The 24,443-nt window shown below is 35.2% G+C and overlaps 1 protein-coding gene across 4 annotated transcripts in view; it reads left to right on the plus strand.

The window, feature by feature from the left end:
- RYR2 (ryanodine receptor 2) overlaps positions 1-24,443 on the plus strand; it is a 678,741-nt gene that overhangs the window by 232,810 nt on the left and 421,488 nt on the right. For all 4 annotated transcript variants that reach the window (XM_046653495.1, XM_046653496.1, XM_046653497.1 and 1 more), the window contains exon 4: positions 21,667-21,687. In XM_046653495.1, coding sequence (XP_046509451.1) covers positions 21,667-21,687 — 21 coding nt within the window. The remainder of the gene's footprint in view (positions 1-21,666; positions 21,688-24,443) is intronic.

The raw sequence follows: 24,443 nt of genomic DNA on the forward strand, positions 1-24,443 counted from the left end.
AATTAAACGTACAAAAATACTCCAGTGACTTAATTATTAACAGAGATAAGAATCAGACATGTCTAGGTTTTATATGAAAAATGAAGTTATAGAGTGTGGAGTATTAGTGATACAGTTGCACCATTCTTCTAATACACCCTCTGCCTTTTTCAAGCATGTGCTCAGAGAGTATTTAATAAGGCATCAAGAAGCAACTAGCTAAATTTGCTGGTAAATGAGTTTTTTAAAAATACATTTTTGAAACATGGAAGCACCATAAATGAGTTTTTAAAAAATACATTTATCAAACATTGATGCACCAGTTTCAGGCAAGTAATTGCATTCAAGATCATTTTCTATAAATGCAAGAGCAGAAGATGAAGTTCGAGAAGCTCTGTGCTGTATTGCATAGTGATCTTTAAGCACACAGATTCTAGAGCAAACTCCTTGAGTTCACATCCTGGTAATCTCAGGAAAGCTGCTTTCTGTGCCTCAGTTTCTCATTTACAAAGTGGGGGAAATAATAGTATCTCCTTCGTAGTGTTGTTGTGAGAATCTACTAAGTTAATGTAACTAAAGTGTGTAGAACAGTCCTGGCATATAGGAAGCACTGTAGCTATGCTATTATCAATATTATTATGACTTTTGCTTTGGGTATGCCTGAACAAGCTCCTACCAGACTTGGCCTTCTGGAGAATACAACTGTAAACTTTGGAGCAAAAATTAAAAACAAAACAAACAAACAACAACAAACCCCCCAATTACCTGAAGGCTCTAGAGAGTTGAACAAAAGCAGGCAGATTCTGGAGAGGAGTCAGACTTGGAAAATGGGTTTGGTGTAGATGAGGTTCCCATTTTTAAGGCTTAGCCTGAAGGTGGACTGAGGTCAGTGCTCAGTGGTAGCTAAAACTCCCAAAGAAAACACATGGTCTCTCTGAAGACAGAATTCAGGGCCTTTGGAAAGTCAAGAAATAATCCTGGAAAAGAGAAATCCAGAGACGGGGCGCCCCAAATTCTGTGCCTAAAATCTGCCCAAGTTCTGGCTGCTGCTTAAACCATGTGTCGGGGGGCAGAGGTCAATTCACTCTCCATGGCTAAGGACAATACTGAACTGAGATTTGCAATACCACCAAGTACTTTGCAGTTTGAGTCCCACCAAGTTAATTTTCTGTTAAAACAAATGCATCAGTGTTCTTCAGAGGAATATAGCAGAATCCAGAATCTGGACAGTATAAAGGGACAGGATACAGTCCACAATTGCTTGACATATAAAGAAACATGCAAATGTTACCCAATCTCAAGAGAAAAGACAACCAAGGATAATGCAGGTTTGATTTTACCAGACAAGGATTTAAAGCAGCTATTATAACTATGTCCAATGAGATGAAGAAAAACATCTTTATAGTGAAGAAAAAGATAGAAATATGCAACAAAGAAAAATTATTCAAAGAAAAAATAGAATTTCTAGGCTGAAAACTACAGTAGCTGAAGAGATCACATAGCTAGCAAGTGGTAGAACTGAGGTATGACTCCATGTCCATTGGGCTCTGAAGCCTATGCTTTTAAGCTCTTTATTATGGAGTATCTGTGTAAGGAGAGAAGAGCAGTGGAAGAGCGCAAGGGGATATCCCTGTTAAAGCACTGGGAAGAAGAGGAGGAGGACTCCCTGGAAGCCTCTGGGAAGAAACAGAGTTAAGAAGAGAACGAGGAGAAAATAGTCACAGAAGCTGTGTGTGTTAGTTTCTAAGGCTGCTGTAACAAACTGTCACATACCTGATGCCTGGAAACACCGTAAATTTATTATCTGACACTTCTTGAGATCAGAAATCTAAAATCAGTCTCAGTGGGCTAAAATCAAGGAGTCGGCAGGACTGCATTCCTCCTGAGGGCTCTAGGAAGAATCCATTTCCTTGCCTTTTCTAGCTTACATTGTTGGCTGTGGCCATCCTCCGTCTTCAAAGCCAGCAACAGACTATCGTGTGACGTATTCACAGGTTCTCGGGACTAGGTTGTGGACATCTTTGGGGTGCCATTATTTGACCCACTACATCACAGAAGTACAGAGTTTCAGAAAGGTGTTGTTGACAAGATCAGGTGAAAATCAGAGAAATCCAGTTGAATAAGGTCTGAAAAGCGTTCTTGGGTTTGACAGGAGTCTGATTTTCCTGAAACCCAATCAATGTTAATTTCAGTCTGTGTTATATGTACATATCAGTTCATAGATTCACACACATTTTACATTTAAGAGACTTATTCTCTGAGGAGTTTGCTGAGTTTGCAGTATTTATTGATCGCCCCCAAAGTGGATCTTAATATTTCTTTTATATCCTTCTTCTTCTGGTATTTTGGTATATGTTCAGTGGTACTACATCTAAAAGGCTTTTGTTCAAGCTGTTAGGCAGACAGGCCAAGGACCAAAAATCGAAACGATTAATGTTGTGTTCACCCTGATTGAGCTTTATTTCCATATTGATTTTTTCCCTTTGCTTTCTCTTCGTGAAAGTGAATTGGGGTAGTGTAGAGGAAAGAGAAAGGGATGACAAACCTTGCATGTGGTTCATGTAGTATAGCTTGTGTTCTTTATATTATTAAAAATAACTTTCTCAGATGGCTGGGCTAATGACTCACTGGAAAAAAGTGAAGTTTACTTAAACCTTGATATTGTTTATCCATTTTCAAGTATGTTACTACTTGGTACATCCTAAGTCTGCATTATAATAGAGAATCAAGCAATTAGGATGTAACGCTGTGATTACACTTTTAAGTACTGTCAGGGCAGTCTGTCTTTGAAGAGACTAGAGTCAAAGACTGAACAAGGCAAGGCTACCTTTAAATAAAGAAAAATAATACCACACTCACAGTTGTTATTCTTGCTTCAGCAAGATGCCTGCCTGGAATATGGTAGGGAATCAATAAATTATATGTCTACCCGTCTGTCTATCTATCTGTCTTCATTTGTTTGTTTATTTGCTTGATTAGTGGTATTGTTTAAAGTAATTAGTGACACCTAAAGCATGATCAAGAAAATAAAAAAATATAAGTGGACATTAAACTAAAAAGGTTCTGCACAGCAAAAGAAACCATCAACAAAGTGAAAAGATAAACTATGGAATGGGAAAAAACATTTGCAAACCATAATCTGATAAGGGATTAATATTCAAAATATGTAAAGAACCCATGTAACTCGATGGCAAAAAACAAATAATTTAACTAAAAAGTGGGCAAAAGACCTGAATAGACATTTTTCTAAAGAAGATATACCAAAGACCAACAGGTACATGAACAAATGTTCAACATCAGCAGTCATTAGAGAAATACAAGTCAGAACCATGATGAGATATCACCTCATGCCTGTCAGATGGCTGTTATCAAAAAGACAAGAGAGAACAAATGCTGGCAAGGATGTGGGGAATAGGGAACCCGTGTGCACTGTTGGTCTGAATGTAAACTGGTACAGACACTAGGAAAACAGTATGGAGAGTTCTCAAAGAATTAAAAATAGAAATACCATATGATCCAGGGATCCCATTTCTGGGAGTGTATCTAAAGGAAACAAAAACACTAATTTGAAAAGATATCTGCATCCCCACGCACATAGCAGCATTATTTACACTAGCCAAGATAGGGAAACAACTTAAGTGTCCATCGATGGGTGAATGGATAGAGAAGTTGTGGTATAAATATGCGCAATGAAAATATTATTCAGCCATAAAAAGAAGGAGACTGTGTCATTTGTGACAACATGGATTGACCTTGAGGGCATTATGCTAAGTGAAATAAATCAGACAGAGAAAGAAAACTACGTATGATTTCACTTATATGTAGAATCAAAAAACAAAACAAAACATAACAACCCAAATTAATAGAAAAAGAGATCAGATTTGTGGTTACCAGAGGTGGGTGAAGGGGATATTGGAGGAAATTGGTTAAAAGGTACAAACTTCCATTTATAAGATAAATAAGTACTACTAGGGATGTAATGTACAGTATAGTTACTATAGTTAATGCTGCTCCACGACATATGTGAAAGTCGTTAAGAGAGTAAATCCTGAGTTCTCATCACAAGGAAAAAATTTTTTCTTCTTTTTGTGGCTTCTCTTTTTATTGTATCTATATGAGATCATGCATGTTAACTAAACTTATTGTGGTAATCATTTCACAATATATTGTGTCAAACCATTATGCTGTACCCCTTAAACTTCTGCAGTGTTGTATGTCAATTATATCTCAATAAAACTGGGAAAAGTGATTAGCGCCTGTGATGCATGCAATATAAAAATATACTTAAATTTTCGTTTAAATTTGAATTCCAGAACCATTTCAATGTTTTGTTCTCATAACAGTAATACAGAAGAGTATAAAATGAAAGTACCTCCTTCATAATCCTCCTTTCCCCTGAAGATAACCACAGCTAAAAGATTAGTTTGTATCCACCTAGAACATCATGTATAAAAATATTTGTACATAAACAGGATCATATTATAGACTGTTGTATCACCTTTCACAGCTTAATCATATATTGGTTTAAAAAAGAAAAGACACAAAAGTCCAAAGGAAGAGAATCTAGGTTTAATTTATCAAGCGTCTGACTCAGATTTTCTATAGTTCTCTTTACTCTGTTCTCTCTGTTTGCTTGGTTCTTAGGCTAATTTCCCTTATGGTTACAGTACAACAATTTCAGGAATGATATCCAAATTCAACATCATCCATAAGCACAAAAAGGAGCTGACTTTATTTTTCTTTATGAGAATAAGGAACTTTTCTCAGCAACCTCCTGTTAGACTTCCCCTTGTGCCCACTGTCACGTACTCAGGCCTAAATGGTTTATTGGCAAGGGAAAATGTGGCAAATACAGCTGGCTTAGAGCATGGTGAGTGAGATAGGAAAGGATACCTCTACAAAATTAGATTTTTTGTTTTGTTTTGTTTTTGCTGGGGAAGATTGGCCCTTAGCTAACATCTGTTGCCAATCTTCCTCTTTTTGCTTGAGGAAGATTCGTCCTGAGCTAACATCTGTGCCAGTGTTCCTCTATTTTGTATGTGTGTTGCCACCACAACATGATCACCCATGAATGTTGTAGGTCCACACCTGGAAATCCAACCTGGGCTGCCAAAATGGAGTATGCTGAACTTAACCACTAGTCCATGGGGCCAGCCCCTAGGTTCTTTTTTTTTTTGGAAGAAGGAAGACAATTATATGTGTAAATGAATGTTGGATAATTTCTAACATTGTTTTCTATAATACATAGCAGGCACAGAGTTAGCATCCTTCTGCCTTAATTGGAAATAGTTATTTATGTTTAGGATCCTCCAGGTTCTTGGGCCAAACTAGGTCTAGCAAGTTTAATCTTTATCTAGAAAAAGAAATCAAAGTCTGTGCTCAGTTGTCCCCATAACTGAGAAATGGAATAGTCCCTCCTCCACCCAACTGATTCAGGCAGCGTTCTTTCCACAAAAGTATATTAATTTGCCATTGGGAATTCTGGGCTGGAGATCCAGAGGTAAATAAGAATGCATCCTTGTGCTTGAAGAACTTAGCAATCTAATAGTGAAGAGAAAAGGTCAATAAATCATTGTAATGTGAGTGAAACAAGCTTTGGTGGTAAATAGTTCAATGAGAGAGTGGAGGAGGGAGGTCCTAATTTCTTAGCCAACACTACTCCCCATACACAAAGGCATCCGTCCCACTGGATAGGGCTGATGTCCTCAACAGGTAAAGACTGTGAAAAGCTTAATGGGTTAATCTGACTGTATTGTAGACACTATGATGTTACTAGCTATTTATACTGAAACAGCAATTCCCAAATATCTACTCTGGCTTAACATTTTATTTCAAGAGGCTGGGTTCTATTTACCTTGCTATTCAGGAACATCCCTGGTAAGGCATAAATACTGCTTTGGGAATGGAGCTATAATGCTAGTAAGTTAATGAATGCATTTAGTAACTTGATGTGGTCATTAGCCAGCATCTCGTCTAACGCCTCTGTGCATAACTATGTGTCTGTGAAATTGGTGCAGTGATTTAAAAGGTGAATGTGATTGTAATCTCCTACAGGGCTTATAGCTAAAAATATTCCCTGAGCAAAAGCTATTTATCTACCACTTATGTGAATGTGGACATTTGTCTGTGGTTGAAATAGGCATCTTCTATTTGTGGACATTTTCTGTTTTACTGTCTTTCTGTCTCTAGAAAGACTACTTTCTACTCTGAGGCTAAGAATACCACATATTTCTGTATATTTGACTGGCATGGTTTCCAGAGACTCCAGCATCAAACTCAATAAGGAGGCCAATTTAATCAACATGTAATTTAATCACTGTGGCACAGTTACGCACTGTTTTAAATTATGAATTTTGAATGTATAGATGATTTGATTAGTGTCATTCAATTTGCACATCTTCCTCATATTTTTTTGTGTTCAAAATAAAAAAATATTTTTCATGTGTAAATATTGGATGGTAAATGAATCGGATGGTAAATTTATGTGATAAAACGATTCCTGAATTTACCAGTGATTTAAAGAAATTCATAAGCTATTGAGCCAACCATCCTCTAATTTTTATTCTCTTAAAGTTCTAACTTTATTTCCTTAAAGCATTCTGGTCTAATTTGATAAAATACTTCCTTCTGTCACCATTCTTTAGCAAACGGCCCTGCCCATTACTGCCCCACCCCCTAACTAACTCTTTCTTACCTTGTTTGAATTTCTCCAAAGCACTTACATACTATATATTTCTATTTTTATTTTTTTAATAGCCTGCTATCCCCATTAGAGTGTAAACCCCACGAGGGCAGGGCTTTTGGTCTGTTGTGGTCACTTCCTAGACCACTGAGACCTAGGACAATGCATGTTATGAACCAGATATTCAGTTAATATTTGCTGACTTAAGAGACTGCAAGATAGAATTTCTAAACCAAAAATTGAGGGACTGAAAAGGACCAAAAATTCTGTTTCTGTTACTATAGTAACAGTTTTGAACATAAAGTAGAATTTTTGCCTAAGTATAGCTGTTTTTCACCTTGCCTCTCTGTGGTGGGAGAAAAGGAATATTTTCAGAAGAGAAAATGAGAAAATAACCTTTTGGGGTTAGGTAACCATATATCTTTGTTTGCCTGGCACAGTCCAGGTTAACACCTGTTGTCATGGCTTAACCTATTAGTTCCCCCTTTCACTGTCCAAAATGTACCAGTCTAGGTGAGAAGTTATATGGCCGTCCCCAGTCAGGGTACCTTTGTGAATCAGATAAAAGTTATAGAACCTTTCCACAGGAAGAAAATACAGATAATATGCACACATACAGAATCTTTCATTTAGTTTCAGATTTGAAGAATTAAGAGGAGTCCAAGCGGCTCCTTTGACTCACAGCCACATGTCCTTAGAAGCTACACTTTTTTGTAGCTAATCTCAGAGCTATCAGAGAAGGACAAAACGAGTGGGATTTACATAATTTTGAGGATTCGAGAGACCAGATGGAACATTCTGACAGCTAGCATGTGGCCAGTACTGGCAGTACGACCAGATTGTGTTCATGTGGCTTCTGAGATAGTGGTGAGGCCGTTAGTTCTAAGACCACATGGAGCTGTGATGCAGTTTTTACTGGAACAGGAAGCCGTAGAACTGTCCTTAGACCATTGATGGAGTGCAAAGAGCAGCACACCAAGGGCCCACAGGATGGGCTTCATACTGGCAGTGCACTGATTTCCACAGTTCTGGAGAAGGCGAGCCTGGTATGAGACAAGAGGAATATATTGAAAGCATTGCTTTATCTGACGTGAGAGACACGTGTCCTGATGAGATTAGACACTGCAAAGAGAAAGATAAATTATAGGTAAATAACAGCAGAGACAATAGAAGAAGCAACAGCAAACCAGCAAAACTGAATACTTCTTAAGCTCACATTCGTTGGATTTGTTCACTCTCCAGATATATCATGATTGACTGTGTTCCAGGCTGTGTGTGGAGTAAATGGTGAGAGACAGCCTGAGGAGCTAGGCATGTTTCTTCCAGGACAGGGCCTAAGTGGAACGTATGCACTGCGAATACAAAGACTCAATAAATGTTTTCTTGGGGTAAAGGAATGAAAACAAGATTCCTGAGTCAAAGATAAAAACTGGGATTTTCTTTACACACCCATGGCCTGGAGATTTTGTTTCATTTTGTTTCTGTGGTTTACAGAATAGAAGTATTAGTGTGTATAACAATTATGAGTAGGGAAATGAATTATATTATTTATTTGTTCATGAGGAATAGTCTCTATACTTCTAGAGTGGACTTGAGGTGGATGCTACATAGATATTTAAATCTAGTAGAGTTCTAGTTAGTTTTCCCATCAGAGTTTTTGGTTCCTCTAAACCAAAGCAATTCCAGCCTGTCTTAGGAAGAAATCTGTGCCCTGGGTGGGTTCAGCCAATAATTAGATCACTCTTGTGGTGTTTTGGCTTTGATTATGTCTTCTTTCTAGGCCTTTACCTTGCCTGTAACTGCTGCACAGCTGTTCCCTGAGCAGACTGTTCCTAATTTAATTGTTGCCATGTGACCTCAAGTTTTCATGAAGGAATTTAAGGCTTTAGTTTTTCTTTATGTCTAGCTTTGGTTAGTTCTTTCTACTGTCCATTCTCTATCTGAACTGGACTCACTCCTTGAATATGCTCTCATTTTCCTCAGATACATATTCTCGTATTCTTATCACACTACTTCCTCAACTTAGAATTCTGGACCTTTTGAAAGTTTACCCCATCCTTCTATGCACTTGTCCAAGGAAGTACCTTCCTTGAGTCCTTTCATAATCCTCCTAGCCAGAAGTATTGCTATTTATGGAGTCCCATATCACTGAGTTTTTAAGTTTTCCTATATTTGTCTGATTTTATATTATGTAATAATTATTTCATATGTATTGTATACCATTTCTTTACATTAGAACACTTTTAAAAATGTCTTAAAATGTTTTTATTTCACTTTTTAGAGCAGTTTTAGGTTTACAGAAAATTGTTTGGAAAGTTTCCACACACATACCCCACCACCACTTTCCCCATTATTAATATCTTGCATTAGTGTTGGTAGATGTGTTATAATTGATGAGCCATTGTTGCATATCATCACTCAAAATCCATAGTTTACATTAGGGTTCACTCTGTGCTGTACAATCTGAGCTTTGACAAATGTATAATGTCATGTGTCCACCATTGCTGTGTCATGCAGAATAGTTTCACTGCCCTAAAAGTCCGCTATGCTTCACATATTCATGCCTCCCTCACATCCAACCACTGGTCTTTTTACTGTCTCTATTGTTTTCCCTTCTACAATATGTAGACTTTTCATACTGGCTTCTTTCATATAGCAATATGCATTTAAGCTTCCTCTATATCTTTTCCTAGCTTGGTAGCTCATTTCTTATCGCTAAGTAATGTGCCATTGTGTGGATGTACAGTAGTAGTTTGTTTATCCATTCACCTATTGAAGAACATCTTGGTTGCTTGTAGCTTTGGGCAATTGTGAATAAATCTGCTATAAACTCATGTGCAAGTTTTCATGTAGACACAAGCTTTCAACTCTTGGGCAAATACCAAGGAATGAGATTGCTGGATCATATGTTAAGAGGGTGTTTATTTTTGTAAGAGACTGACAAACTGTCTTCCAAAGTGGCTATACCATGTTGCATTCCAACTAACAATGGATGAGAGTTCCTGTTGTTCCACATCCTCATAGTATTCAGTGTTGTCCATCTTTGGATTTTAGGCACTCAAATAGATGTGTAGTGGTATCTCATTGTTATTTTAATTTGCAATTCCCTGATGACATGATGTTGAACATCTTTTCATATGCTTATTTGCCATGTGATATCTTCTCTGGTGAGGTGTTTATTGAGATCTTTTGCCAAGTTTTTAATTGGATTGTTTATTTTTGTACTGTTGAGTTTTAAGAATTCTTTGTATATTCTAGATACCAGTCCATTATCATATATGTGTTTTGCAAAGATTTCCTCCCAGTTGTGGCTTGTCTTTTCATTTAGCTAACAGTATCTTTCACAGAGCAAAAGATTTAATTTAATTTTAATTACCAGTTTTTCTTTCATGGCTCATGCTTTGGGCATTTTTTCTAAAAAGTCATTGCCAAACTCAGGGTCACCCAGATTTTCTCCTGTGTCATCTTCTAGGAGTTTTATAGTTTTGTGTGTTACATTCAAGCCTGTGGTCCATTTTGAATTAATTTTTGTGAAGGGTTTAAGATCTATGTTTAGATTCAGTTTTTTGCACACGGGTGTCCAGTTATTCCAGCACCATTTGGTGAAAAGACTATCCTTTTTCCATTGAATTACCTCTGTGCCTATGTCAAAGGTCGATTGACCATATTTGTGTGGATCTATTTCTGGGTTCTCTATTCTGTTCCGTTGATCTATTTCTCTGTTCTTTTGCCAATACCACACTGTCTTGATAACTGTAGCTTTATAATATGTCTTGATTTTGGGTAGTGTCATTCCTCCAACTTTATTCTTCTCCTTCATTGTCATGTTGGCTATTCTGGGTCTTTTGCCTTCCCATATAAACTTTAGAATCAGTTTGTCAATGTCCACAAAATCACTTGCTGGGATTTTGATTGGGATTAAATTGAATTGTTTTGTTAAAATCACTGTATCCCTTTTTGCATGTATCATTTTTCAATAGTAAATAGATCTGGAATTTATTGAGTTTATTATATGGAGTTTATTATTTTTCATAGTAGATCCATCTACAGTTTAAGATTAGTATTTAAGTTGATTTTTTTCCCAATAGTTTCATCATTGTTCATGACTGATGATTCCCTTTATTTATTAAGATGCCTTTTTAGTCATACGTTATATTCATACATTCCCAGATGTGTTGCTCTAAGCTAAATATTCTGTCACACGTCTGTTTATTATTGTGCCTAAACAGCACTAATTTAATCACTGTACTTTAGAAATGTTTTAATATTTAATTGGGCTAGTTCCACTTTGTTGGTTTTTTCCCCTCACAAAATGCTTATAATCTTCTTGACTATTTATTTCCCCAAGTGAATTTACTTGTGGCATTTAACTGAACGTAGTAATTCTGATAAGAGTCCACATTGGAAGAGAGCTACTGTATTACTTGCTTTGCACCCATCCATTTGAATTTGTCTTAATAACTATAGCTTTAAACTACATTGTATAACATTAAAGTTTATACAAGAGCCTTTTTAACATATTCTGTGCTTAGAGAAAGGAGGTATTGGTAATTCTGATTTAGAAAGTGTGTATATGTTCCTGAGGATTTGGACAAATTCAGAAAACAATTTAAATAGTATTACAGGAACTGTTCCCATTCTAAAGTAGGAATAATTTAGGAAAGCAGTCGATCTTAGTCTTTTCTTCCCTAGTTTAAATTTTAAAATATAAATTTTTAACTTCCAAATGAAAATTCTAAACCCTTTCCTTGAATTAAGTCGAATGTGTTAGTGGGGGAGATTGTCCAGTTTACTGCGCTGTGTAAGTCTGTTTCATTATTTGACAAATCCAAAAAAATGTGAGCATTTTGCCTGATTAATACAAAAATCAGAATAAAGCCAGAAAATTGGGCTAAAGTGTTATTCAGTGAGTTACTGGACTGACTTTTTGTGACTTTTTTTACTTAATTAAATTTATGATGAGTTTTTTTCTCACACTGATGGCACGAAGGACTTGTGGTGTCATGTATTTAAAACACAAATCCCATTCAATATTGCAGTGTGGAGAGATGCTTTTTTTCTTATTTCTAATTTCCCCAACATTGACACCACAACTATTTGTCCTAATTTAATACTTTGTATTTTCCATTTTAAAATCACTTGGTTTGTTTTTGGGAGTATCTAGGTAGGTACCTCAGTTGAGGTCCAGTGAATCTTTAATTCTATTATTTAGGAATATATTTAAAAAAGAAAAAGAAACTAGAGATAAGGAAAAAGAAAAAACATCCTTGGTAACGAATGAGACTAATAGTTATAGGAGAGAAAGCAAGTATAGAGGTACCTAGGATAGTACCTACGATAGTAGATTCTCAATAAATGTTAGTTTCTTTCTCCTTCCATTGTCAAGGGATAAAGTTATTGCTTGTTAAAATGTAATTGACCTGTCTAAATGCCAACGTTTTAATAAAAGTGTCTAATGTGGATTTCTTTTAAATCTTTGTTAAATGGTACTTTGGCCACTTATTCAACAAATAACTAGGCACCAAGGAGTCTATAGGTCATACTTTTTTGGGAGGAGGAGGGGACGGAAAAATCTAGGCCAAAACACAGTAGTTTTAATTTATTTTAAATATTTTATTGTTTGGGTCACACTTTGGAAAAATTAGAGAAAAATTTCATTAATTCCACTTCCAAGTTACAGTAGACTCATACTCTCACTGAGGAAAAGCAATAACAACAAACTAGGAAAGTTTTTAAAGGATTTGATTATATGGATTTAAATAAAAAAAGATTAAATGACAAAAGATATCTGTTTGAAGGTATTGGAAACTTCTGAGGTAGCCGGGACATGAGAGGGCCCAACTCCTAGAGACAGGAGAAGTGCATTGAGGTGGGCCTGATGTTCTGTATGCCACTTTTCCCTTTGGGCACTTACTGAATGTTAAACTGGGCAGAGACAGAGAAAGGGAACCTGCAAAGCTTATATAATCTCAGGGTCCTGGAGAGACAAAAGTTAGAGCTGGGCCTGCCAAGGTAGTCCAGACTTGAGGATACAAGATCTTGAGGGAAAAGGAGACAGAGAGAAATAAGGCTTACTTTCTGCAAAGGTTTTCCTCCTCAAGACATTTTATTATTTCTCATTGTTGGACACAAGCTAAAAAGATTAGCAGAAAGGAGCTGAAAAGTTCAACATTACGTTAATATGTGACTAAACACGAATTATGCAAATCACTACTAATAATGTCTTATGGGGTTTAATTCTTGTGCTGGGAAGACAAGAAATTGTATTTCAGAAGTTGTTAAGGAGTAGGGACCCTGGTAATCACTCCAGGCCCACACGTGAGACCCCTGGAAATTTTATACTATGAGTAGAGATGAACCAGAAGTAGTCTGAGTTTTACTGAGTCTGAAACCCAGCCATCAGTCTACTCAACTCCAGATTGGATTGAAGTGACCTCCTCATTGTCTGGCTGCTAGTCTGAGGTAATCGTCTTTGGAGGGAAAAGCATCATCAAGCTTATATTTAAATTTAACACACAATATCTGACACACAATAAAAAATATTGTTAGACATACAAAGAGTTAGGACCAAGAGAAAAAAGACCTGATAATAGAAATAGACCCATGAGTGATCCAGATATTGGAATTATCAATCATATATCTTAAAGCAATTGTGGAATCTACAAAGGAAAATCAAATGGAAATTCTAATACTGAAAAACACAGTAAGTAAAATAAGAATTCAACAGATGAGTTCAACAGCAGCTGGGACATAGTTGAAGAAAGAATTCATGAACTAGAAAATAGGTCAGTCAAAAATGTATAGACTGACATATACAAAGAAAAGAACAGGGGGAATAAAGAAAAAAATTATGAGACATATTAGATATGAAAATAAATCTAACATGTAAGTGACTGGATTCCCAGACTGTAACAGACACAATATTTGAAGATTTAATAGTGCATAATTTTTCAAAATTAATAGAATACATTAATTCACAGATTCAAGAAGCACTACAAATCCTCAGTAAGATTAACATAGAAAACGACACTTTAGTGTATCATAGTAAAACTGCTGAACACCAGAAAAAGAAAAAAATCTTAAAAGCAGCTGTAAGAGGGGAAAAAACAAAAAGGCAACAATAAGAGTATTAACTGACTACACGACAGAAAAATGTAAGCCTGAAGACAAAGGCATGATAGGTATATTGTGGGGAAAACAAATAATCACTAACTTAGAATTCTCTGCCAGCTGAAATATCCTTCAAAAGTGAAGGTGAGATAAAGGCACTCCAGACAAACAGAAATTGACATAATTTGGAGATAGGAGGAAGAATTCTTTAGGCAGAAAGGAAACGATACCACTTGGAAAAAAGTAAATGCAGGAAGAAAAGAAGACCAAGGATCAATATGTTGCCAAATGTAAAATTAATACCGACTAAACAAAACAATCATATTAATGCCATTAATTAATTAATGCCATGGGGTCTAAAATATATATGCAATTAAAATGCATCACAATAATAATGCAAAAGATGGGAGGGCACAAGATTGTTAAATATATTACCAGTTTCTAGGTTTTCCTGGGATGTGGTGGAGTTACTCATTTGTATTAGATTATTAAGTGTCATGGATGCATATGTAGTCTTTAGGGCATTAACTAAAAGAATAATAAAGTATAACCAATATTTTTCTAGAGGGAAAATGGAATAATCAAAATATTTGATTAATGTAAAAACTGGAATGAAGGAAGGAGAAAAAAGAAATAACGTGGGACTAAATCTGTTCGAATGTTAGATTATGGTGATGGTTCATGACTCTGTAGATGTACTAGAAAGCACTGAATTATGAACCTTAAACAGGTGAACTTTATGATCTGTCGATGATATTTTAATACAGCTATTAGAAGGAGCACGAGACAAATAGAATACAAATAATAAGATGGTAAATATAAATTCATATTTTAATAATAAAGCTAAATGTAAATGGACTAAATACTCCAATTAAAATTTATGGACTGTCAGACTTGATTAAACGACAACAATTATATGCTGTTTACCAGAGATGTACTTTGAAGCAGTATTACACAAAGGGTAAAAGTAATAAAATGGCAAAGTTGTACACACAAACATGAATCCAAAAGAAGCTGATGTAGCTGTATTAATAGCAGAAAAAGAAGAATTAAGGTAAAAAGTATTGCTAAAAATAAAGAGACAATTTTTATGATGAAAGGGTAAGTTTATAAGAAAAAGATAATAATTCTGAATTTCTTCAATGATATAGTTTTCGAATTTATAAAAACAAAAATTAATGAAATTATAAAGGGAAATTAACCAATCAACAATGCATGAGACCAAATCTCTCCCAGTATAACTAGTAGAATAAACAGGCAGATAAATCAGTGATGATATAGAGAACCTAAATAGCATGATTAATAAATGTACATGGTGACATACATGGAATACAGTACTCAGTGCTGACAAAGTACATATTTGTTTCAAGAGCAGATGGAGCATTTATCAAAATTGGTTGTGGAGCAAATATAACCAAATTTCAAAGGTTTGTAATCATTTAAGAGTATATTCTTTGACAATAATGGAATTGAGGTAGAATCAGTACAAAAAGATAAATAGAAAATCAATGTCTGTGAAAGACTGAAAGAGTTAATCACAATGGAAAATAAAATGTTTGAAACAGGATAATAATGAGCAAAGAGAAACATTTCTAAAATTGTGGATACAGTTAAAACTGCTGAGAGGGAAATTTTTAGCTCTACATAAGAAAAAGGACCAAATAATCACCTACGTATCTCAATAAGACAACAAAAAGAACATATTAAACCTCAAAAATATAGGAAGAAGAAATAATAAAAAGCAGAAATTAATGAAATAGAAACATAAATCATCAAAGCCAATAGTTGGTTCTTTGAAAAGAGTAATAAAAATTGCTGAAGCCTTAGTAAAACTGAACAAGACAAAAAAGAATATAAAATTAACAATATTAGAAATGAAAAAGAGGAAATCACTGCAGAACCTTCAGATAATTAAAAGATAATTAAGACTATTGTGAATAACTTTATTCCAATGAACTTGAAATTTCCTAGAAAAATACAGTTTTAGAAAAATACAGTTTACCAACCTTCACACAACAAGTGGGAAACATGAACTGTCATATCTCTTAAAGACATCGAATTGGTAAGTAAAAGCATTACCACAAAGACTTCTTGGCCCAGAGGGCACGCTCACCAGTTCTACCAAACATTTAAGGAAGCAATAATACCAATCTTAAAGTCTTTCAGAACGCTTCTCAACTAATTTTATGAAGCCAACATAACCTTGATCCTAAACCATGACAAAGACCTTGGAAGAAAAAGAAGTTATGGACTGCTGTTCATCATGGATGTAGATGTAGAAATCCTCAGCAAAATATTAGCAAATCAAATCTGTGGATATATAAAAGCGATAACATATTACAAGCAAGTTAGGATTAAAAACCAGTTAATGTATTCACAAAGCCAACTAATGTCTTTCATCATATTAAGAGGGGAAAACAAAAAAAATTATATATTTTAATAGACACTTTAAAAACTTTTAAAAATAAAACATTCATTATAAAACAGTAATTTTGTAATGCAAGGAAACTTCTTTAATGTGATAGAAACTATCTACGAAATGGAAAACCAGTCACATTTTTAATTCTTTGAGTGCAATGTTCAATAAAAGTGGTGAAAATGGGCACTTTTAGAATTAAAAAGTAAATTTAGTAAAGTTGCTGCTTAATATAAATTTTTAGTTACATTTTATATACTGGCAAAAAGCAATTACAGAATAAAAATTTCTAATGAGTCCACTTAGGTTAGTATAATACATCATATAGCTAGGAATAATTCTAATGAAGGATGTGCAAGTCTTTACATAGAAAATTGAAAACCATTTTGAAAGAAATTAAAGATGACCTAAAAAGAAAAATGGAGGAATATACAATGTTCACATATTGGGAGACTGAATATTATGAAGATGGACGTTCTTTCCAGTGATCTGTAGATCAAGGCAATCTCAATAGAAATCCCAGCAGGTTTTCTTTTTGTGTGCATGAAAATTTATAAGGTGATTCCAAACAGTATGGGAAATGAAGAGGGTCAGTATTAGCAAATACAATATTGAAGAAAAAACCAAAATCGGGGCCTTTGGCTTCCAGATATTAAAACTTATTTTGATGTTATATATGATTAAGAAGATAGTATGGTATTAGCACAAAGATAGAAAAATAGGCTAGAATGGAGAACAGTTCATAGATAGATCCACACATTAGCAGTAACTTGATTTATGACGCAGGTGGCGACGTGCTGTGGTGGGGAACGTGTTTGCTCGTAGTAAATAGGGCTAGGTGAATTGGACAGGTGTATGAGGGGGAAAATGAATCTTGTTCCCCTCCCTAATATCATACACCAAAAAATCAGTACCAAACAGGTTGTAGCTCTCAGGTGAAAGGTAAAATACAAATTTTCTAGAAAATAATGTAGGGGCACCTTTTCATGACAAAAAACATGAAGGAAAAGATTGATAAATTGTACTACAAGTCAGAAGACTGGTCATCAGAGTTACCATTAAGAGACTGAAAAGATAAGACCAGACTGGGGAGTAGAATCCTTGGAAAAATATAAACAATTCTGACTAAGCAGGAAGAAAAAAGATAGATGACCTAATAGAAAAAAATGGGTAAAAGACTTGAAGAAATAGTTCACAGCAGTGGATATTCAAATATCCAAAAGCATATGAAAAGGTGCTTCATCTCAGTAGGTATCAGAGAAATGCAGGTTAAAACTGCTACAAGGTACCACTACATACCCACCCGGAGAGCTAAAATTAAAAAGACTAGTAATCCCCAGTACTGGTAAGATGGGAAGCAAGTGGAACTCATACCCTGTTGATGAGAGTATACATTTAAACCACCATTCTGGAAACCTCTTTGGCAGTATCTACTGTAGCTGAATATTTATAAATCCATGACTGAGTAATTCCACTCTTGGTTAATATCCAATGGAAATATATTCATGAATTCACCAAAAGGTATGTACAAGAACGTTCACCACAGACTTATTTGGAATAACCCCAAACGGGAAACAACCCAAATGTTCAACTGTTGAATAGATGAATAAATTGTGATATATTCATACAATGGAATAATAAAAGCAGGGAAAATGAATTAATTACTACTCCATGATGAATCTTAGAAACCTAATGTCACCTAGAGAAGCTAGATAAAAAGAGAACATAGTCTGTAGTCTGTATTTCCAAAATCAAAAAAGGGCAAAGCTAATTAATGGTGATAGAATAACGGGCGCCTTTGGGGAGGACATGAAGATAGCCTCTGGGTCGTAGACACTGTCCTCTTTTTAGATCTGGGTGCTGATTATGTGGATTTGTTTACTTAGTAAAATTTTAGCAAGCTATATACTCATGATTTATATATTTTTCTGAATTTGTTATATTCATTAAAAACACGGCCCCTCCAAGTCATAATTTTATTTAAAAAAAATCTAAATGACTTCATTGTATTTTGAATTCTGGAACACAGTATGCAAATTTTTCAAGTTTTTTCCTCCTAATCTTAATAATAAACAGTATGTGTGGTGGAGAATTATTTACAGGGTAGTTTTTTGTTTTTCATTTTTCTCTAATTTATTATTTAAAAACATTAGTAGCAGGATAATAGATTGTAAGCATCTATTACATATTTTAATTACTTTTCTTGTGTATGCCTCCTCGATATTAAAAACTTTATATTCATGATGGATTTTTTATTGTTGTGATGTAATTTTCTAGAAATCTATCTATGCAGAAACCAAGACATGCTGCCCTTTGAACAATGGTAACTAAATAACATCTTTGATGTTAAAGGATGTCTAGGTGCATTTTATATTCTGTAATCTTGATGTTAACACATTGTATTAGTTGGCACTTACCATAGGAAATAGGCTGTTGAACAATTCCATTAAAAATTTGAAACAGGGTCTGGCCCTGTGGCTGGGTGGTTAAGTTTGCGCCCTCCGCTTTGGCAGCCCAGGGTTTCGCCGGTTCAGATCCTGGGCGTGGACATAGTACTGCTTGTCAGGCCATGCTGCGGCGGCATCCCACATGCCACAACTAGAAGGACCCACAACTAAAAATAATATACAACTATGTACTGGCGGGCTTTGGGGAGAAAAAGGAAAAATAAAATCTTTAAAACAAAATTTGAAACAAAAGAAAAAGGGGATGATGTATGTTGGACGTACATAGAGGTGGCTTAGGAGAGTGCGGCTTCGAAATCAAAGACCCAGTTTGAAGATCAAGCTCCATCTTTTAGTGCTTATGGGACACATTTTTCTTGTGAAAGGTTCTTAACACTTTTATATGCCATTTGTTTTCTCATATGTAAAATGCAGACAATAAGATTATATGTAAAGTGTTTAGCTCAAAGCCTGGCACATCGTAACTTCTTAGTATGTGTCCTATAGATTTAATAATAACAAAATTCACCGTCTTAAACAGTAAAATGAAGTTAAGCAATTTGGAAGAAACAGCTAAACTTTTTTTTCTTAAGGTTATGGAATAGTTCATGTGTGCCCTAAATTTATTAATTAACATAGGAATACAAAAGTAGAGATGTTATATGAATGTTTCACCTCTCATATGATGATATGATATAATTTAGAATTAATTACTTTTGTATTGTATTCTTAACTTATGTCCTCTCTGCTAAAGCAAGTTGATATTTAAATGACTATTTGGTTTTCCTTAATGGGAATTTTGTTTTTATTTGGAAAATGAGGTTTCTCTTCTTTTGGTCTTAATATGATAAAATATTTAACGTAGTTTCCTACAGATGTGAAAATATTTATTTTTTCTAAATTAATGGAATCAATATATTTTAAAAAAATACCACATACTTGGCTAATAAATTACTGGAATAAATATTCATTTGTCTTATATGCTTTATGGATTTGGTAATTGTTTAAACTATAAAATTGGTCAGGTTATTGTGATCTTTATATTTCCCTTTCTTGATTAGCTCCATATAAATCATTCTCCTCTTCACCGTAGGCATTTAATTAAATGATTCTTTTTAACATGAATAAGAGACGTGTCATGAAATCGCTCTGCATTGCTTATGCGTAATTACAACTTTATTGCACTTTAGTCAGTCTTTTAATTCTGTGGACCATTTGTCTTGTCTTGTGTGTTTAGCTGATAATTCACCCCCAGCACATGCTGTTGCTAAGCTTTCTTTGAGTGTTTGGATATTGAGTCTGTTATATTATTGCTACTAATTCTTGCTATTTGAGAAACTGTCTCTCTTTTGTAATATGGATCATTAAAGAGCTGCTATTGCTAATACTAGTAACTATGACTCTTGATTACAAGTTCACTTTCTTCTAGGAAAGTCCCACAATCCTTTGTCTTTGCGCTGATGCGTGTGTGTGTGTGAATGCTTAACATTTAGAAGTAAAAATGATGGGATAATATGTCTTTGCTAATAACTGAAATCACTAAACGTATGGTATATCCTGTTTTCCTGATAAATATGAAAAGGAAATCATTTCATGTTTTTCTTGAATAAATTTTTTTGAATTGTTTTTCTTGAATAAATATAAGAATTTGTCTTTTTGGAGGTAGCAAAGTGAATGATAACTACCCTATCCTGGACTTGACTAAATTGCTTCCTTTTGCCCCAGGATCTAAAGAAATGCATTCATCATTCAAATAGGTTAATGTTTAAACTGATGACTTGAACTTTGTATGACAGCCAAATATATTAAAAATTTATAGTGAAAACCAAGCTTTTCCATTCAGTAAAGTGTTTTTCCTTCAATAACAATTGTGTTTTTAAATTCAAAGGTTGAGAGTAGGCTTAGAAGAGCTTTTTCTGAGGACTAAATAAATTACTGAAGGGCCGAAATGCTCTGTCATGAGTAACCTCTTGAACCTAGTGAATTTCCACCAGGGCTTCAAAACAATTCCACCTGTATATTTAGGTTGGTATTGTTATCTCCCTTTACAACATTTAAAAATAATCGCTCTGTATGTTGCATCTTATGCACATTTCGTCCTTGAGGCTTGCTTACTAAGGGATGGAGATTCTTAGCTATTGCCCAAGATTTCCACCTAAAAAGCATTAGCTTCTTACCTGATTAGTGAATTGTCTAAGGAAAAAATTACCAAGAAAACTTAACTGCTTCAGGACTCTGAAGCAAACCTCAGTTCTCACAGGAAACCAATCACATGTGCTATAGAAGGAAGGTGGGCTGTGGAAACTTAGCTTCCGTGTTGACATTTTTCATTCTGATTGATTTGCTAGGAATCCTAGGGCGTTGTAGAAGGCAGTCTTTGTTGACATATGGCTTTTTTATTGTTCTATTTTACACTTCGGATACAATTATATTCAGTTATTTTTTAAAGAGTTATATAATGATTATAAGGCTAACATTGATTAATAAGTACAATTTTAAAAATAATTTGATTCTGATACAATTTCGGAATTATTTGGCAAGGCATACCTTTTGTCATATTGTGAAATTTTATGTAATGCTGGAAGGATTAGTATAAGAGAAATTTTACTTTTGTTTCATGAGAGATTTATAATTAGAGGCTGTATTTCTAAATTGACTGTTTTCATTAAACAGATTCTTATAGTTCAAGGAGAATAGTTGTTCCCAAATCAGGAGGCCTTTTAGGTTTGAGAATTAGGTAAATGTTCATATTTGCTTTTGAATATATTGGATTATTATTATTTTATGTACCTGGTGCATTTCCAGCCTAATGCCTTTTGAAGTTCTGATTACTAAATTAATTGAGATTTTTTTGTTTGTTTGAGGAGATAAAATGTTATTAATTAAAAGTTTGAATACTGTTTCTTATCCTTTAGAATTGGAAATAGATGTTGGTGCAGGGACCACATTTCAATTTGTTTAAATGACAGTAATTGAAACGTTGCTGGCTGTTCATTTGTTTGCTTGTTATTTATTTTGGCTTTTTCTTTCCACAGCAAGTTGATGTGGAAAAATGGGTATGTGTTTCTATGTATTTACAAAGAAATTGTGATCTAAATGAGTGCATGTTTGCTGTTGCCTTTAATCTTTTTGTTTTGCTTCCTAGTGTGGCTTGTACTGTTAGTAATGTTCAAAATAACTGCTATGTTGTAATGAACGAATATTTTATCAGTTTCTAGTTAGAACCTTATAAGTTTCTGGGTGTGCTTCATCTGAAATGGGGTATATTAAAATACTCTCCATCCTTAGAATCATGTAGCTTCTGTATAACTGGCTTTGTAATTATGATATGCTTCTGGTCAACAGGAAGCTTTTATTTATTAATATCGTATATCATTTACCCCAAAATCTTGACTGTTTAATCTTAAAATTCTAGTGCCATCTCTTAATGTTTGTCCATGTACTATAGAAAAAGGCTGTTTTAAGTATTCATTCAATCCTAAAAAGTGAAGACAAATGACAATATCATGAGGAAAGATATAGTTGAAGGATTCTGGAGGCTAAGTCTGGGGACAAATTGTGCAGTGTGGCCAAGTTATGTTACTGCTGTTGGTCTCAGTTTCCTCATTTGTTAAGAAAGAAAGAGATTGAGAGAGAGAAACAGAGAGAGAGAGAGAGAGAGAGAGAGAGAGAGAAGATTATTCCAATTATGAAAACCCCGTAATTCTGAGTGGAAATTAGATTCTCATCAACACTGATGTCCACGATCCATTTTTTCCCAAGCGTGCAAAACAATGAGGGTTTTCACTGTTGTTTTGTTTGTTTTTATTTGCTCTGTGAGTTAATATGATGAGTCATTTAAGTTTGGCTTACCCGACAGCTTCATTTTACCTTCATTATTTTTCCTGGTTCTAGGATGCTATTCTCTTGCTGCCATATTTTGGGAATTTTGCTGTCTTTTCAGTAGTCTTTCTGTAGTGTTTCCCAAACAGCTGCATGTCAACCTGGATTTTTGGCTCTTTTTCACTTCTTTCAGCCCTTTAAATTCAAGGAAAGTTTCATTTTTTAAATCTACCATTTCCATGGTGATGACACTCATATACTGATTTTTGAGAACTACTACTTCTATGTTATATTTCTGGGAATAATTTTAATTCATCGTCAGTTTCTTCATAACTAGCTATTACTAATTTTGCTCAACTGTTTTCTTTTGAAACTTTATATCTTCTTCTGTGCCTGTAATTAACAATCTGATCCAGGCTTCAATTGCTGTTGTCTTGGACATGTAAGACTATTTCTTTCTAAAAACATGTATGTCACCTTTTTGTGTCACCTTCTCACCCCCATCTCAGCCATCCTAAAATAAGTCCCTCTCTCTTTTCTCATCTTTGTATCCCTTCATTTCCATTCCAGTATTTCTGTGCCGTATCCAGATCAGTATTTCTTGAATCAATTGCTCAAGGCACTTTAATTCTTTTAGAAATAGAGAGAATATGGAAACGAATAAATTCCCTTTCACCATTGCCTGGGAGTATTCCCATTTGTGCTTCTGTGCATTTGGTTACTTTTGATCTCCCTCACGATGTGGTTTTTCTCTCTCATTTTCATAGTAATTTCTCATCTCAAAATTTGTTCTTGTTAAGTTTATTTGCAAATCTTTGCAGTAGAGATTGCTTCTCGTTCTGAGAGAGTGATAGAAATAACGTTGAGCTGAAAGTCATGCAGTTTAGCTTTGCAGTTGACTAGCTTTATCAACTTATGTAGGCTGTTTGTAGGCACTGATCTCCTTGTACTATGGGATTAGAATCTAGACTAGTTCTTTCTTGCTCTAAAATATTGCTGTTATATTAATGATAAGACATATTGATGCTGAAATATATGTTCATTTAGATACTCTAAAATGAAAATATCCTGCTGGATTTGTTTTAGAAAACTGATATTCGTATATGCATGTCTCAGTAAATTTTAGATTTGAGCTGTTTCTTTGAAGACCCATGTAGGTCCAGTCTTGTGCATTTGTCATAGGAAGTTTGAAATTCTATTGTAACAGGAACCTTGAAGGGTAACAGAAAACAATGGAACCCCCTGCTTACCTACCTGCTCTGTGGGTTTGTTCTCCTCTGCCCCTTGGGTTAAATTAGGATGAGGCCCATGATTTTCTCATATTCAGACAGTGAAACTCCTGCCAGTCATTTCAAGTCACACAAGTCTCCTTAAAATGGCCAATCCTGTGTAATAAGGAGGTTGGTGAAGTTAATTCAAGTTAACTTGTCTCCGACAGCTCAGGCATCTCCAGGCAGGAGGCCTGGAGGGGGAGGGGTGTGGGAAGCTGCTTCTCATTACCCCCTGCAGCTTTCTCACTCCCCTGCACATTGCCTGGAGCTTCTGCCCCTTGCGAGGTGCAGGGCGAATAAGGGAGAAGAGGAAACTTAGCAGGAAAAGTCTTCTTCAATGATAGTGTCGATCATTGAGCTTGGCAGATGTTTAAAGCCGACTTTCTCCGTGGGCACGTGGGAGGTTTATTCAGGGGAAGCTTCTGTCACCAGCAATCTCTGACCTGAGGTCCTCTTGCTGCATCCAAATGCACCTCCTCTGGCTGCTCAGAGGTGATTGCTCCCTCATCCTGGGCTCTTGGCGGTAGTGAAGACAGTCCCAGGCTGGCTTTCTCTAGTGTGGCCCCCATGTGCTTGTTGGCATTGCAATCTCTGCCCAGTTGCAGTCTTGCACTCTCCTGTCACTGTCCACTTGAGCCAGTCTCTTGCCTCTCCATCTTAGGCACAGTCAGATGCCAGACTGTTGTGCCCCATCTCCCTGGGTCTCAGGGATCCCTGAA

The sequence above is a fragment of the Equus quagga genome, chromosome 2 (genome assembly GCF_021613505.1).
Source record: "Equus quagga isolate Etosha38 chromosome 2, UCLA_HA_Equagga_1.0, whole genome shotgun sequence".
NCBI lineage: Eukaryota > Metazoa > Chordata > Mammalia > Perissodactyla > Equidae > Equus > Equus quagga.